General features: G+C 42.9%; 1 protein-coding gene across 1 annotated transcript in view; it reads left to right on the forward strand.

Annotated features, from left to right (window-relative positions):
• The window catches only part of LOC308673198 (pre-mRNA 3'-end-processing factor FIP1-like), a 43,443-nt gene extending 26,399 nt beyond the window's left edge, over positions 1-17,044 (forward strand). The window contains exons 10-15 of the mRNA XM_081336697.1: positions 969-1,134; positions 3,058-3,115; positions 6,572-6,627; positions 11,522-11,690; positions 13,737-13,895; positions 15,675-17,044. Coding sequence (XP_081192823.1) covers positions 969-1,134; positions 3,058-3,115; positions 6,572-6,627; positions 11,522-11,690; positions 13,737-13,895; positions 15,675-15,804 — 738 coding nt within the window. The 3' untranslated portion in view covers positions 15,805-17,044. The remainder of the gene's footprint in view (positions 1-968; positions 1,135-3,057; positions 3,116-6,571; positions 6,628-11,521; positions 11,691-13,736; positions 13,896-15,674) is intronic.
• The last annotated feature ends 344 nt before the right edge of the window (positions 17,045-17,388 follow it).

The raw sequence follows: 17,388 nt of genomic DNA on the forward strand, positions 1-17,388 counted from the left end.
TCTGGTACTTTGGAGAATCGGTTGATCACCTCGTCTTTGTAGGAGCCCCTCAAATACTGGAACACTGCTATCTTATCACCCCTACTCTTTATTTTCACTAGACTAGACATTCAAAATTGTGTGTGTATACTACATGTCTTGTTCTAGAACTACAACACAGAGAATAGCCCAGTCACACATTTTGCAGAGAGAGAAGTTTCCTGATCTTGGTCTCCAGCACAAGCCGGAAAGCTTGGAAGAATAAACCTTTGGTCCCAATGATCAACTCAGATTGGATCTTGTGCACCCGAGGTCTTTAGTGCTATGAAAAGCCTCATCATTCTTCTTTCAGTCCTGAATTGTTTCTGCTTCTTGAGATGTTCTGGTAAAAAGAGACAGCAATAAAGGAGAACCTTTGTAGCTCAGGGTTGAAATGAGCTTGCAGACGTTTCATGACCCAACTAGGTAACATCATCAGTGCTAGAGGGGAGTGGGGTTTGCAGGGAGGAAGGGGAGGGGAAGGGGGAGGACTGTGGGGGTCCTTGGTGCTCTTGAGCTTTCATGACCCAAGTAGGTAACATCATCAGTCAGGAGGCATTCTTCAACCAAGGGCTGCATGTATTCCCTGCTTCAAAAGCATTCACTCAGCAGCAATGAAGTCTGGACTCTGTGGCTGAAATAAATTAGGCAAACGAATGAACGGATAAGAACTTACGCAGGAGATCTAAAACTTTGGAAGTCTTCTTTAATCGCCACCGGCGTTTGGGCATTTCAAATGTCCTTCAAGGGTTGACTTGATTCGGTTGGGTTTCTTTTGAAGTTCAGCTGCATTCCACCTCCAGGACCTCATTCTTCCATTCTTCTGCATTCCCATGGCATTGCAGCACGAGGTCGCCAGATACATTTCCTGTTTTGAGACTTGCTCTTTGATTCTTTCTTTCTTTTCTTAAAATCTAACCTGATTATTCTTCTGGACTTTCTTTTGAAAGGTACTTGGAGACCACGCGAGCAAACCTCAGCCTGCTCAGCCCCCTCAGCAGCAGCCATTTGTGCCCCCGGCAGGCCCACCTCCAGCACTAAGTGGGCCTCCCCCCCACTTCCTCCACCCTCCTCCTCCGCCAGTTGCCTCCGTCCCACCACCCCTCCACCCTCCAGGTAGGTGCAGATACTAAAACCAGAATCAGGACACAAAACCATCTGGGTCTCTAAAGACGATGAGTTGAGCCAGGCATCAATTCTGGCAGACATTTGCAGGAGAATTGCCTTGGAATTAAAGCTGGAGATGCTTTTACTTTTCCGTTGCATAAGAAGAATGATTTACTCCTTAGGAGAACTCTTGTTTCTGCAGAGAAGATTGGAAAGAGGCCGGTCCAGATCAGGGTACTGTGTAAATAGGCAGCTTTGTCCATGGATTGCTTAGATTGGAAGAGAAATTCTCATTCAACTCAAGCTCAACTCCTGGGTCTCCATGGCCATTTCTGTCATCCACCAAGAAGTGGTTTGATGTGGTCTCCTCCCTTTTCTTATTGCTTGTATTTCTCTGGCTAGCTCACATCCCTAATATTACCTAGTGGTCTCCCACCCAAGGACTAAGGTCAGGTCCTCTTTAGTCTTTCTGAGATTATCTAAAGAAATAAGGGACACTTCTCTTACCATCATAAGGCACATCCCCCTGTAAGCATCAGAGTGACCTTTTCAAAATGTTCCCATTTTGATTTAGATTCACACACACATATGTCTTTGTGATCTTTATCCTGGCTAACTTTAAACTGGGTTGTAAAGGGGACATAATGTAGTTCTTGTAGGTATGTACGTATACAGTGTGTAGGATAACCATCATTAGTTTCTTGAAAGTAAAGACTCTTTCCTAGAAAAGAGAACAATTTGTCCCGGTCTGAGCTACTCAGGATCTGGAGATTGCTGAGTCAGCAATATTGAGATTTGGTGGGTTGGAGCCAATGGCAAATCAAGCCTTTCCTGCTTTTTTTTAAGGCATGGTCTTTTGCCATATTTTTCTCATTTGAGACAGCCAAGCCCTTCCAGAATCTGCACAGGCAGTCCTCAACTTGCAACAGTTCATTTAGTGACCGCTGAAAGTTACCACGGCACCAAAAAAAAAGCGATTGGTGACCATCTTTCACACTTAACGACCGTTGCAGCATCCCCATGGTCCTGTGATCGAAATCCAGGCCCTTGGCAACTGACTCAGATTTATGATGGTTGCCGTGTCCCGGGGTCATGTGATCCCCTTTTGCGGCCTTCTGACAATCGAAGTCAACGGGGAATCCAGATTCACTTAACGACCGCGTTAGTAACTTAACAACTGCAGTGATTCACTTAAGAACTGTGGCAAGAAAGGTCGTACAACAGGGCAAAACTCACCTAAGAAATCTCTCACTGAGCAACAGAAATTTGGGGCTCCATTGGTCTAGGACAGGGGTAGGCAACCTCGGCTCTTTTATGACTCATGGACTTCAACTCCCAGAATTCCTGAGCCAGCTTGGCTGGCTCAGGAATTCTGGGAGTTGAAGTCCATGAGTCATAAAAGAGCCGAGGTTGCCTACCCCTGGTCTAGGACCTCTGTCCATGGTCCTGGCTAATGCTTCGCTGAAGCCACCAAAATGAAGTTGTTCCTCAGATGTTGCTGACCTACTCTGATTCGATCTGATTTACTTTACATGGATCAGTCAAAGGCTACAGGTGACATCCCACGATGGCATCACCCCTGGCCACCAGATCCACGTGTCCTGCTTCTCTTAGTCTTATCCCATTTAGCGTTATCAGTTGACGGAATTGGAGGAAGGTGCAATGTGCTGACTTCTGGCGCCTGGACATTGGTGTGTTAAGTCAGGGGTCCCCAACTGTGGCAACTTTAAGACTTGTGGATTTCAACTCCCAGAAGTCCACAAGTCTTAAAGTTGCCAAGGCTGGGGACCGCTATGTTAAGTGAGTCAATTACTGGAATAAGACACAAGAGAAAAGATGGGAATCTTTTTCAGTGGTCCCCAAAGAGAAAGGGCTTGCCATACAGTGGCCATTGTGTCTTCTAACTGTTATCACTAATTGTTTTATTAACAGGGCTGTTTCCTCCCCCACTTGCTCCACCACCAGCTCTCTTGATTCCAACTCTGGATGGGTAAGTGAGAATTAGATGGGCACCACTGTTGCTGGTTCTTGCCATTCGCTCAGTTTTTGAATCTGGATACCATTATTTATTTATTTATTTTTATTTTAATCCCATTTATATCCCGCCCTTCTCCGAAGACTCAGGGCGGCTTACAATTTAAGCACAAACCAATGTGCTTAGCAATAGCCTTCATTCTATGTATATGCCTGCTTATTAGGGCTTTCGGGGGCCCCCAGCGGCATTATTACAAAGTCAGCTTATTGCCCCCAACAATCTGGGTCCTCATTTTACCTACCTCGGAAGGATGGAAGGCTGAGTCAACCTTGAGCCTGGTGGGACTTGAACCTGCACTAATTGCAGGCAGCTGGTGTTACTTAAGGAGGCATTAGCCCACTGCTCCACCAAGACTCATTAAAACTCTCCCCTCTGTAACCTTTAACTGGGCGAAACAGGGCACCCCAGGACAAAACTTTTTCAGCTAAAGTACTTTGAATGGGCTAACTTGCAGAAGGCTCCACTTTCCAGGATCCATGACTCCTGAGGGGTTGAAATTTGGCAATTTTGATAACACGCTTTATGACATAAAAAATTATCATAAAGCATTTTGTATATGGCAGAATACAAAATGCCGTAAAACATTCCCTGTGTTCTGCTGCTGATGTTTGACTGTGCTATAACAGTTCGTCGTGGGCTCCTTTCAAGGCAGATACATCTCTGGATAGGTCCCTGAATTTTTAAGAACTTTCCCAGTTCCTTTAGAACAGGGATGGTCAAACTGCTGGCCTGCGAGCCAGATGCGTCATGCAGAAGGTGTGTCCACCCCATTGCCGGCAATGGCAAAACTGTCCCGATAACGTTGCGCGATGTCACGTGACATCGTGAGTTTGACATGTCTGCTTTAGAAGCTCAGACATTATGGAAAGCATTGAGGGATCTGGCAAGGAAATCTCTCTGAAACGATGACACAGCAGGTCACATGTTCAGTTCACGGTTAGCCATCAGTGTGTGAAATTAGGCATTTTATAGAATCCTTAGGAAATCTATAGGATGCCAAAAATGGGGGATCAAAGTATGAAATGCTTAATATTTCACACATTTCTTAGGTATTATATGCACTGCCAAAAGGCAAACAGGCAAAGTATAAAATACTCCTGCTAAAATGCCATCCTAGCCTTCCTTGTTGTAACAAGTAGATGAATACTGGTCATTTTCTCTTGGTTTTTTTTCCAGTAAGAAAGTTCTGTACTTTTTCTTGCATTTCATTTTTTATTTTCATACATGTCTTTTCAATAAAGGGTTAGGGTTAACCCTAAATGTAATCCTTTTCATGGCTCTCTTTTCATACTTTGCCTAAATACCGGTAGTTCCTGTCATTCTGTATATTGCCTAGAGTGGAGTGGAATAGAAATAGAAATAGAAATAGAAATAGAAATAGAAATAGAAATAGAAATAGAAATAGAAATAGGAATAGGAATAGGAATAGGAATAGAATAGAATAGAATAGAATAGAATAGAATAGAATAGAATAGAATAGAATAGAATAGAATAGAATAGAATAGAATAGAATAGAATAGAATAGAATAGAATAGAATAGAATAGAATAGAATAGAAATATAGAATGGAATGGAATGGAATGGAATGGAATGGAATGGAATGGAATGGAATGGAATGGAATAGAATAGAATAGAATAGAATAGAATAGAATAGAATAGAATAGAATAGAATAGAATAGAATAGAATCGGAACGGAACGGAACGGAATAGAATAGAATAGAATAGAATAGAATAGAATAGAATAGAAATATAGAATGGAATGGAATGGAATGGAATGGAATGGAATGGAATGGAATAGAATAGAATAGAATAGAATAGAATAGAATAGAATAGAATAGAATAGAATAGAATAGAATAGAATAGAATATATGGAATGGAATGGAATAGAATAGAATAGCAATATAGAATGGAATGGAATAGAATGGAATGGAATGGAATGGAATGGAATAGAATAGAATAGAATAGAATAGAATAGAATAGAATAGAATAGAATAGAATAGAATAGAATAGAATAGAATAGAATAGAATAGAATAGAATAGAATAGAATAGAATCGGAACGGAACGGAACGGAATAGAATAGAATAGAATAGAATAGAATAGAAATATAGAATGGAATGGAATGGAATGGAATGGAATGGAATAGAATAGAATAGAATAGAATAGAATAGAATAGAATAGAATAGAATAGAATAGAATAGAATAGAATAGAATAGAATAGAATAGAATAGAATATATGGAATGGAATGGAATAGAATAGAATAGCAATATAGAATGGAATGGAATAGAATGGAATGGAATGGAATGGAACGGAATAGAATAGAATAGAATAGAATAGAATAGAATAGAATAGAATAGAATAGAATAGAATAGAATAGAATAGAATAGAATAGAATAGAATAGAATAGAATAGAATAGAATAGAATAGAAATATAGAATGGAATGGAATGGAATGGAATGGAATGGAATGGAATAGAATAGAATAGAATAGAATAGAATAGAATAGAATAGAATAGAATAGAATAGAATAGAATAGAATAGAATAGAATAGAATAGAATCGGAACGGAACGGAATAGAATAGAATAGAAATATAGAATGGAATGGAATGGAATGGAATGGAATGGAATGGAATGGAACGGAATAGAATAGAATAGAATAGAATAGAATAGAATAGAATAGAATAGAATAGAATAGAATAGAATAGAATAGAATAGAATAGAATAGAATAGAATAGAATAGAATAGAATAGAATAGAAATATAGAATGGAATGGAATGGAATGGAATGGAATGGAATGGAATAGAATAGAATAGAATAGAATAGAATAGAATAGAATAGAATAGAATAGAATAGAATAGAATAGAATAGAATAGAATAGAATAGAATAGAATAGAATAGAATAGAATCGGAACGGAACGGAATAGAATAGAATAGAAATATAGAATGGAATGGAATGGAATGGAATGGAATGGAATGGAATGGAATAGAATAGAATAGAATAGAATAGAATAGAATAGAATAGAATAGAATAGAATAGAATAGAATAGAATAGAATAGAATAGAATAGAATAGAATAGAATGATGTAAACCGGAGCAAAACTCAAAACTTAGCAACTTACTTGCTTAGCAATGGAAACGTTGTACTCAGTTGTACTCGTATGTCGAGGACTACCTGTATTTGAATTGCTTAGTGCTTCTCACCACTGTGCTGGTCCCAGTGGATCAGTTAACCGAGATATGTTTGGCTAGGCATTGGATAAAGAATACAGGAAGCTATAAGGAAGGAGAGCATTGTTTACAGTGAGGGAACGGGATTATCCCTTTCCTTTATGATTTTATTTTTCAGCCTGAATTAATGATGGGGATTAGATGTTGCTAACTCTTCTTGTGTGTTCTCTCCCTCTTTCCCCAAAGCCAGCCGGCCAGCTACAGCAACCGGCAGCCACCTCCCTTTGGCTACAACTCCACAGGTGAGCCCCTCCGAGGCCTTGCAGAAGAGAGGCGGAGTGGATTGTTGTTTTGCGTAACCCATGATGGGTCACAAGGATTGGCCAGTTCAGCTCTTGGGGGACAGCTCTGGACTCTTCTGTGATTGTCCTGCATTGGCTGATCTGGGAAGCCATCAGCTGCCAAACTAGAGTTAGTAGAGCATCCTGCAGTGCTGCAGGATCCTGGCCTTTCGGTCCTGTTTCTTCCCTCAGGGCATCACTTGGGTTACCATTGTTAAACTGGAGTTTTGTAATGTTATTTATACCTGCGCTCGACCCTTAGCAATAATCTCCTCCTTCAACATGTCAATGAATTTATTTGCAAGGATTTTCACTTTTCCACACAATGCCTTATTCTTACGACCTGAAAAAGACCCCACCCACTCCCTCAAATTGTATTCCAATGGATCACCATTTACTTTTCACTGTCCGTGCGTGTTGCAAGCTGTTACCACTGACTTGTATCAGGCTTCATTCAGGCTAAAACCCTAATATTCCTTTTAGGTAGCAGACAAAGGGAAACTTCTGTGCAAAACAGTTGCAGGTTATACCTAGTTCTGTGCATTTCTGTGTGATTGATTTTCTGAATTCAGGACTACCTCAAAAGGAAAAGTTAACGTAAGGATTCCATACCATGTCAAATAATATCTACTATGATTCTTTAATTATACTAAATGATGTATATATATAGAGAGAATCATATCATCTCTTGTAAGTCTAATTTCCCAAGGAGGTATCTTGAAATCATGCTGAGAGCTTTGTGGCCTTCATCCTGAAGGACTTAGTGGGGATCAGAGATATGGTGACTATTGTGACATCAAGATGTATTACAATGTTCAGTGATCTGTGTATAGTATAGCTGAACCCGTCAAGGACAGAACGACAAAGGCTCCAAGAAAGAAACATTTGCCATAGTGGGATTTATCATGAAACAGGATTTGTGGCAAAAGGAGACATTGAAACATTTTTTACCCTGAAGTGGCACTTAGAACTGACAGACCATCTCTTTAAAGGTCAGGCGGAAGTGAGTAAATACTTTGTCCATCACTGCAATAGTAAAATGTTTAGCAGGACTTTTTACATCAAGATAGTGGAGCTTCTATAGCTGTGTAATTTTCCTCCTTTGGCATAAGGAAGGCACAACTGATTTACTCATCATAGTTGTAACAGTCTGGGACAGGGTTGCAGCTACTTATCCTAGCAGCTTTGCAACTTTGAGGATGTCAGATATTTTAACGCTTGGGATTGTAAACATCCCCCTTCATTTAAAATTAGTGTCAGGCCTGTGGGAGAAAGTAGAAGATGCCTGTTCCTCCATTCTATCTCTTGTTCTGCCCAGTTCTGAAGGAATTTGATTAATGGACAGCCTATTTGCTTGAAAACAACTTTCAAATCTTCTTTTAACTGCACCTGGCCCCACTTGGTCACTATGCCTGCTTCTCAACGCCATAAATTTAAGAAGGATTCAGTCAGAATGGATCAGCTGCAGAGAAGGACTTGAAGAATCAATGGACTGACAACTCAAGAGAAGAGACTGAAGGACCTGGTCACGTTAATAAGAAAAAAAATAGGGGATATATAATATTCTTCTCCATTGCGCTATAGTTGAGGACCTGGAATAATGGCCTAAAGATACAGGAAGGCAAATTTTGGTTAGAAGTTAGAAAAAAAAATTCTGATCAATAAATTCTAAGAAGGTCCCATCTTGCTTGAATAGATGCTTGAAATTAAACGTCTGCCTGAATAGGAAAGCTCTGGCTGTCCACTTCCAATTCTAATTAGCTTAATGAGGGGTGACGTACAAGCAAGAAGCATCTTCAGATAAGCAAGATTCTCCGCCTGTTCTAGTCATTAAGGTGTTAAGGAGAGCTCAGTCTTCATGCTTGTAGTGCAGGGGTCTCCAACCGTAGCAACTTTTAAGACTTGGCTGGCTGAGGAATTCTGGGAGTTGACGTCCACAAATCTTAAAGTTACCAAGGCTGGAGACCCCTGTTCTTCCATCAGCCCCCTAACTTTTTTTTTTAACCAGGGACCAGCTTTTTCCATGGACAAGTGGCAGTGGTGGGGGGGGAATGGTTTCACATGCTACCTAGATCTGTGCACGCACAGGTGAAGCTTTGCTCACTTGCATGGAATGGTTCCTAACAGGCTGCAGACTGGGCCAGTCCGTGGACTGGGGACCCCTGTTCTAGTGGATTGCTGTGTCTGAAGTGGGCAAGAAGATTCTTCCCTCTTGATGTTTGTGCAGTGGTGGTGGATGCTACCCTTGTGTTACGCTTGGTGTAGCCTCCGAGCCTTCTGGGCTTAAGAGTGCGAGTTGACCAAAAGAGGTTTGTTGTTTAGTTTACAAAGCTTTTATTGCCACTTATCACATACATGACAATTCTCCACAGCTCCAAACATTCCATAAAATTGGAATAAATATAACATACAAAATCCCCCAATACCATCATATAACCCATCATAGCACCACAGCCTCCCACCAACTCTATACATTTAATTTAGAATAACAGAGTTGGAAGGGACCCTGGAGGTCTTCTAGTCCAACCCCCTGCTCAGGCATGAAACCTATACCATTTCAGACAAATAGTTGTCCAATCTCTTCTTAAAAACTTCCAGTGTTGACACATCCAGAACTTCTGGAGGCAATTTGCTGGGTTCATTTCCATGCTAGCTCAATGCCTGTGCACAGAACCAGCTTTTCACATCCCTCCTGAAGGCTAATAAGAGTTTGTCGCACTAAAAGCTAAGCCACAGGAGCCTGACTTTATAATTAAATGTCTATAAACAGACTACATGAAGAGGTTCAGATAGGTATCATCCACACAGCATCAATGCTCATCTTTGCATCCTGAAGGAGTTTGTTTTTATTGGCCTTTAATTCACATCCCTAAAGGCTGTGTACCAACAGATGTGTTGAGTAAGACTATAATTTCATTTAGTGACTGTTCGAAGTTACAACGGCACTGGGAAAAGTGGCTTTTGACCATTTCTCACACTTAAAAGACCGCTGCAGCATTCCCCCACAGTCACATGATCAAAATTCGGACGCTTGGCAACTGGTTCCCATTTATGATGGTTGCGGTGTCCCTGGGGGTCACGTGATCCCCTTTGGCGACCTTCTGACCAGCCAGGTCAATGTGGGGAAGCCAGATTCATTCTAGAACTGCATTACTAATTTAACAATTGCAGTGATTCCCTTAGCAACTGTGGCAACAAAGGTCACAAAATGAGACAAAACTCGAGAAATGTCTGAGTTAGCAACAGAAAAGTTGGGGTCATTAGCGGTCGTGAGTCAAGGACAATCCTTATAGTGAATCCTAGCGGGGTAGACATGATCCTTTCAGCAGTATCTAGGGCTGTCTCAGAACCTGATTGAGTGGGGCAGGCACTTTAAACAAAGAAGTAGCCCCTATGAAATCCCACTGGGTTATCTTTAAGCTTAGATAGACTTATTTCTTGAGAAAACAGAATCGGGTAGCTATAAATATTTTCCAACTGGGAAATCCCAATTTGGTCATCTTTCAACTTAGAAAGGCTTCTTACTTTCTCGAGAAAAAAGAACCTATGTTGGTTTGTTTTTTCCCCCCAGCTGGGATTATCCTTGGAGACTGCCTGATGCTACAGCTGTGCAGGCTGTTGCTGCTGATAGGTCACTTGATCTGTCACTTCCTTCTCCTGCCCTCAGGTGCTTTGGAGAATAGGTTGACCCCCTCTTCTTTGTGGTGGCCCCTCAAATATTGGAAGACTGCTATCATATCGCCCCTAGTCCTTCTCTGTTAGATTTTTTTCATTGTTCACCTACAGACAGAATCTTGCCAGAGTAAAGCAACTATCTGCATAAATATGAATATGCTCCACGGATCAAGAGGGGCCATCTGGATCCTCTTCCTGCCTACCAGACATTCCAAGCTCTGCTGCCCCTTTGCCCTCTGGAGGGGGGGCAACCTTTCCCTCCTGGGACTCCAGACTACATTCCACTACAACAGAACAGGAATCGGGAAGTTATTAGGTGTTCAAGCTGATTTCTGATTTAGGGTAAGGTCATTAGGTAAGGTCAACATCTTAATTTTCTGGAGAAGCACAACAATCTGTGACATGCCTATTACAGTGCAGGATTAAAAAAAACAGAAGGAGAGTACATTCAACATACCATCGGGCAGGAGATATAGGAGTATAGCCAGCCGCACCAACAGGCTGAAAAACAGCTTTTATCCATGGGCTGTTAGGCCTTTGAACGGGAAATAATTTTTATAAACTTTATGCATAATTGACTTGCGAGGCCAGTGTGTTGTGCAATTAGTTCACATGGTGTAGTAAGATGGAGGGTTTGTGTCACTGTAAGCTGCGTGGTGGGGGCACGAAGGGAGGCTCAGCCAATCTCAATGTATACATGGTTGTACGACAATAAAGGTTCATTCATTCATATTTGTCAGGAATCCAGTTGCCATGGCTCATATTCATATTCACTAGCTCACCATTGATCATATTCATCTTCCTGTCCCCATATCTTGTGGAAAGGTGCTTTCTAAAATGAGCAGGATTAGCCCTTCTGTGTGTCAGGGGCCTCCAACCTTGGCAACTTTAAGACTTGTGGACTTCCAACTCCCAGAATTCCCCAGCAAGCCAAGCCTGCTTCTTAAAAGTTGCCACGTTTGGAGTCCCCAGCTCTATATGAAGACCCCAGCTCTTCCTGATAAAGAGTTTGAGCTGAATATATCTGCGATGGTTTAATGCACTGATGAAATTCCTCTTTCCTTAACAAACCTGATATTATTTCTACTTTCCTAGCTCCATCAGGCTAGGGATGACGTCTCTCATGTCCTCCATGAGGGTCCGAATCAGCTGATGCAAAGCTCTCCCGTTTCCTCTCTAGATTCAGGTTTCATCACCTACCCGCCCATTTTGACCTCACACACCCCCTGGGTGACCACAGTTGACAAGGCCTCCAGCGCTTCAGACAGCAGCCACTGGGAATACTCAGGCTCAAGGAGAGAGAGGGACAGAGACCGGGACCGGACGCCCACCACAAGCGAATATAACAAGTGAGTGTGGGTTCTGCCACAATATTAGTCATTGTACAGCTACATAATTCAAGTTTGCAACAGACGCTGGACTCACAACTTACTCATTACAATAATACACAAGTAGTCCTCGACGTGCAATCGCAATTGAGCCCAAAATGCATGTTGCTAAGCAAGACGGTTGCCACGGTTATTGAGTGAGTCGCTGCAGTTGTTAGCATGGTTGTTAAGTGAATCTGGCTTCCCCATTAACTTTGCTTTTCGAATGGTGGCAAAAGGTAGTCGCACGATCCCGGGACACCGCAACCGTCATAAATACGAATCAGTTGCCAAGCATCCAGATTTTGATCTTGTGACTATGGGGATGCTGCAATGTAACTTTGAATGGCCGCTAAATGAATGGTTGTTAAGTCAAGGACTATCCGTATTCATTCTTTTCTTTCTGTCCTTTCTTTCTGGTCAACAATCTGCACGCTCAAGATCTCGGCTTGTATTTCAAATAAGAACGTAGCCCTTTCATGTTGTAAGACAAAGTGTGAACTAATGTAGAAAGAGCTGGGAAGTTAAATTTCATGGCTGCTAAGAGATAAGCTTAGTGTAATTGCAGGTACACACTTCAGTTTTTCTTGGCAGCGAAGTCAAGTTCTTTTGACAGTGTAATCTTAAATCCACTAAGTATCACAAGTGGAAATTCCGAGAATAAACAACAGTGACAAGAAATGAGTAACTAGGTTGAGACTACCTGAGGCCATAATGATAGGCTTTCAGTTTTTCAGCTTTTAAAAGAATTTATTTGGGTTTAAAAGTAGAAATGGAAAAGGAAGCTTTGGGGAGACAAGCTGATCACACCCCTTCCTTAGACCTCCCAAATTGTTTGCTGGGATTAGCATTTTAAAAATGGGGATGCCCATTGTTGGATTCTCAAATTCGGAGTGTGAAATTCCTGTCTTCCCCCAGCCAGCTCCTGCACTGTATAGGCATGTCACAGATTTTTTGTGCTCCTGCAGAAAATTAAGATGTTGACCCCACAGATGGCCTTACTCTAGATCAGAAATCAGTTTGAACAGTGAATAACCTCCCAATTCCTGTTCTGTTGTGGTGGAATGTAGTCTGGAGCCCCAGGAGGGAAGGGCTGCCCCCCCCAGAGGGCAAAGGGGCAGCGGAGGTTGGAATGTCTGGTAGGCAGGAAGAGGATCTATGGAGTATATTCATATTTATGCAGATAGTTGCTTTAGTCTGGCAAGATTCTGTCTGTAGGTGAACAACAAAGTAGTCTTACAAAGAGAAGGACTAGGGGTGACATGATAGCAGTCTTCCAATATCTCAGGGGCTGCCCCAAAGAAGAGGGAGTCAAGCTATTCTCCAAAGCCCCTGAAGGCAGGACAAAGAGCAACGGATGGAAACTCATCAAGGAGAGAAGCAACCTGGAACTAAGGAGGAATTTCCTGACAGTTAGAACAATTAACCACTGGAACCACCTGCCTCCAGAAGCTGTGAATGCTCCAACACTGGAAACTTTTAAGAGACTGGACAGTCATTTATCTGAAATGATATAGGGCCGTGGTGGCGAACCTATGGCACGCATGCCACGGGTGGCACGCAGAGTCCTCTCTGTGGGCACTTGCATCGTCGCCCCAGTCCTACTCCTTCAGCTGGGTTTTATAAAACCTTTTCGCTTTGGGCCTCCGCCGCCATGTGCAAAAAAAAAAAAGCTTCAATCAATCAATTTCAACTTCTTGCGGGGAAAAAAAATCTCACAAAGTTGGAATTGATTGATTGAACTTTTTAGTCCCACCCACTCTGCCGTCACCACCACAGTCACGCCCATCCAGTGGGCCACGCCCACCCGGCACCCAACGATACATAAGTGGGTTTTGGGTTGCAGTTTGGGCACTCGGTCTCTAAAAGGTTCGCCATCACTGATATAGGGTCTCGCTGCCTGAGCAGGGGGTGGACTAGAAGACCTTCAAGGTCCCTTCCAACTCTGTTATTCTGTTACTCAGAAGTTGTCCACGTGTTCTTCTTGGTTTTTATGCCTGACGCCTATATTTCATTCTTCTCTCCTAGTGACGATGAGAGATACCGTTATTACAGCCGGGAACGCAGTTACGATTTTGAGCGCGACTACCGCAGGAGTAGAGATCGCAGTCGGGAGCGTGAAGACCGTCACCGGGAAAGGAGGCATAGAGACAAAGAAGAGGGCAGCAAACATAAATCGTCACGCCGGTAGGTCATTGCCTGCTCCTCAGCTAGCTCCTCTTTTTGGTTTAGGCCAAATCCCTACGTTTGGTGATAAGAGTAGCACTGAATTGTATTCCAAACTAAGTTTGAATTAATGAAAACAAACCTCTCCCTAAACTGCGCTAGTTAAAAGCTTTTGGTCAGTTAAAGGTTGTTCCCATATTGCGGCTATCTTTCACTCAGATTTGGAGCAAATTCTTCAAAAGTCTGGAGTCTCCACCACAGGGAATCCCTCGGCCAGCATTGCCATGTAGTGTAGCTGCAGAGGGCCGAGGGAGGACAGGAGGAAGAGCCATCGCCAAGACAACAGTTAGATAAGAGCAGAGGTCTTCAAACTTGGCCCTTTTATGACTTGTGGACTTCAACTCCCAGAATTCCTCAGCCAAGCACGCGTGCCTGGCTGAGGAATTCTGGGAGTTGAAGTCCACAAGTCATAAAAGGGCCAAGTTTGAAGACCTCTGGATAAGACTCTTGAGCCCTGGTCAAGGAAGTTACCTGAGAGAATGCCTCCATCGGGCCGTGTCTGGTTCCTACCTGAATATGAAGGGGAGGAGGAAGTTACTAAAACTTTACAATGAAGGTAGCCCTGATCTACAGGTAGTCCTTGACTTGTGACCAGTCACTTAAGAGACCAGTTGGACTTACCTCAGTTACTTATGACCCGGATTCAAAATTCCTCTGTGCTCACTTGTTGCCCTTGGGGTACTAGGTCACATTTACACCTGTTCGCAGCGTCTCAAAATCACACGGTAGTGTTTTACGATTGTCATACACTTCCTTCCGATTTTGGGCAAAACTGTATCCATAGCAAGCCGTCGGTTTGCATAATGACCACCAATGAAGATTTGCTTAATGACCGAATGATTTGCTTCCAATGTATGCAAAAAAAAGAAGGTAAAATCACACGAACAACCCATTTTATGACCATCATAACTTGCAACCACGATAGATAGGCTCCCATTACTGTCATCACTGTCTATATATCATTTTAGTTTCTTTGGCTAGTCTGTCTTGTAGGGCTGGCCGTAGCAGTGGCTGCAAAAATGTCTCTGCTACAGCAGGTAATGAATTGGTGACCCTCACCGTGAAAAGGTAGAACATAGAATCGTAGGGCGGGAGGGGACCTCAGAGGTCCAACCCCACCCCCCCGCTTGAGGCAGGAAATTTTATGCCATCCCAGTCAAATGGTTATCCAGGCTATTTTTGAAAAGCTCCAGTGACGGAACATCCACCACCCCAGGAGGCAAGATATTCCATTGAGAACCTGCTGGTCAGCCTCATTTGGGATGACCATACTCACGTATTCTCTTTGACTTTATCTGAATACTGGAAGCAGTTCTTTCCATCGACTTTCCTTGCCTATCGCCTGGAGCTACTGAATTCTAATATACTGTGGAATCTCTTGAAAGAAGTGTTATCTTCTGGGTTAGGGCTTGAAAAAGCTCAACGTCAACAGCCCTCACGAATGAAGGCAAATATACGTGTCCCAGGGTAACGCTGCGGAATCCAATCTGGGTCGGTCGTCTTCCGAGCTTTGGGACTTGTGCTGGAGCCCGTCCTTGGGGAACTTCTCCATCTCACACCAGAATTTGGTAAGAACATCCTGGAGAGAGGGAAGTTCCTTGAGGATGGGCTCCAGCACAAGTCCAAAAGCTCGGAAGACGAAACCTCCGGTTCCAATGACTGACCCAGATTGAACCCTGCCACATATCCGTCATTAGAGCTTAATGCTGTGTTTCTTTCCCACTCTCCCCCACCCCCCAGCAAGCAGCATGAGAGTGAAGAAGGGGAAAGCCACCGTCGACACAAGCACAAAAAGAACAAGCGCAGCAAAGAGAAGGAAGCGAGTGAAGATGGACTTGCAGAAGGCAACGAACAGGATGCCAAGGAGTAGCAAATTTGGACTCTCCGGTGCCTCTCCGGCCAACGTTTCCATTTTGGGTGACCGTCTCCTTCCTGGGAGGTGGTCTGAGACGACAGAGGCGCCCAAACGTGAACACAGGCTGGGCTGCCAACATGGAAAGCCAAACGGCAGGACTTTGCGGAGAGGACCCAATCCAGACCCTCTGGCCTGGAGTGGTTCTATATGCAGGCCAGCTCCACCGTGTCAGATCCTATGGCTTCTGATGGGAGTCCGCTTCAGCAGGAATGAATGCATTTAGAGACCAGGACAATATTTGGCAATTATTTACTGTTTCCTTTTTTTTTTAAGAAGCAGGACAGCAACCACGTGGAACTGTTTTGGTACAAGAAGAAACAAGTGTTAGGGATCATCCTCCTTGCCGGGCAATCTGGCTCCTATAAGCTAGTCCCATTTCTCCTTTGCCCCTTAATTGTAGCTTTGAACTTTGGACTTCATTCAAGGAAAGCTTGATGGGACATCACAAGTCAGCCAGTGGGACAGTTCTGCCCCATGAAACGTCCAGTTTTTCCCGAGAAGGCCATTTCTACCTAGGCTTCTGGAACCTTCCAGATCAGAGTGTTTTATTATGACCAATTTGAGTGGGTTTCGTGGTGAACTTCAGTAGGGCCACCCTTTCAAAGTCGGCCTTTAAGTAGTTGGACACAAGCTACTTGCTGTGGCTATCAAGAGCCTCTTTTTTTTACCCAGGCGAAGTTTAAAAATGGGCAACTTATCTGTAAGTCTCTGAGTCACTTTTCACAACTCTTAAAACCCTAAATGTAGGCATAGGATTCGTGGTTTCCGTGAGAATACGTGAGAGACTCTTAAGGACATCGCTCTTTTGCGCACATCCATCCTTGCGTTATCTTCCACCCGTGGGAAAAGTTTAAAAACACTTCCTAAAAAAAAATTCATTTCAAATTTATACTTATTTTGTATTGTAGTTATGCGAGTTTGAGTGTTTATATGAAACTAACAACCTTGGACACGTGAGCCAGTATACCCATTGTATTTTGATTTGTATGCTATGATGGTGCAGTGAATGGGTCAACAGAAAATACGTAGGAAAGAATTTTTTTTTTTTTGAAAATGTGATTGGTTTCTTGTGGCCATGGCATCTAGGACTCGGCGAAAGCAGCAATTAATACTAAATTTTACACTGCAAACTTAATTCATAGAAGCTCGCTTGCTGTTTTGTTTGTTACGTGGAAGTCGTGTGTTCTTAAGCGTCTCAGATGATACAGGCTAACAGCGTCTTCAGAAGGACAAAGAATGACCCGAAGTTCCCTTTTCACTTTCTAGAGTACTGTTTCTCAACCTTAGCAATCAGTCAGAATCAGAATAGAGCTGGAAGGGACCTTGGAGATCATCTAGTCCAACCCCCTGCACAAGTAGGAGACCCTATACATTTTGAGACAAAGCCTCCAGTGATGGGCCACCCACCACTTCTGGAGGCAGGTTGTTCCACTGGCTAATTGTTCTCACTATTAGGAAGTTTCTCCTTAATTCCAGGTTGCTTCTCTCCTTGATTAGTTTCCCTCCATCGTTTCTTATCCAGCCTTCTGGCGCTTTGGA

The sequence above is a fragment of the Vipera berus genome, assembly GCF_964194415.1.
Source record: "Vipera berus genome assembly, chromosome: 11".
NCBI classification, from domain to species: Eukaryota; Metazoa; Chordata; class Lepidosauria; order Squamata; family Viperidae; genus Vipera; species Vipera berus.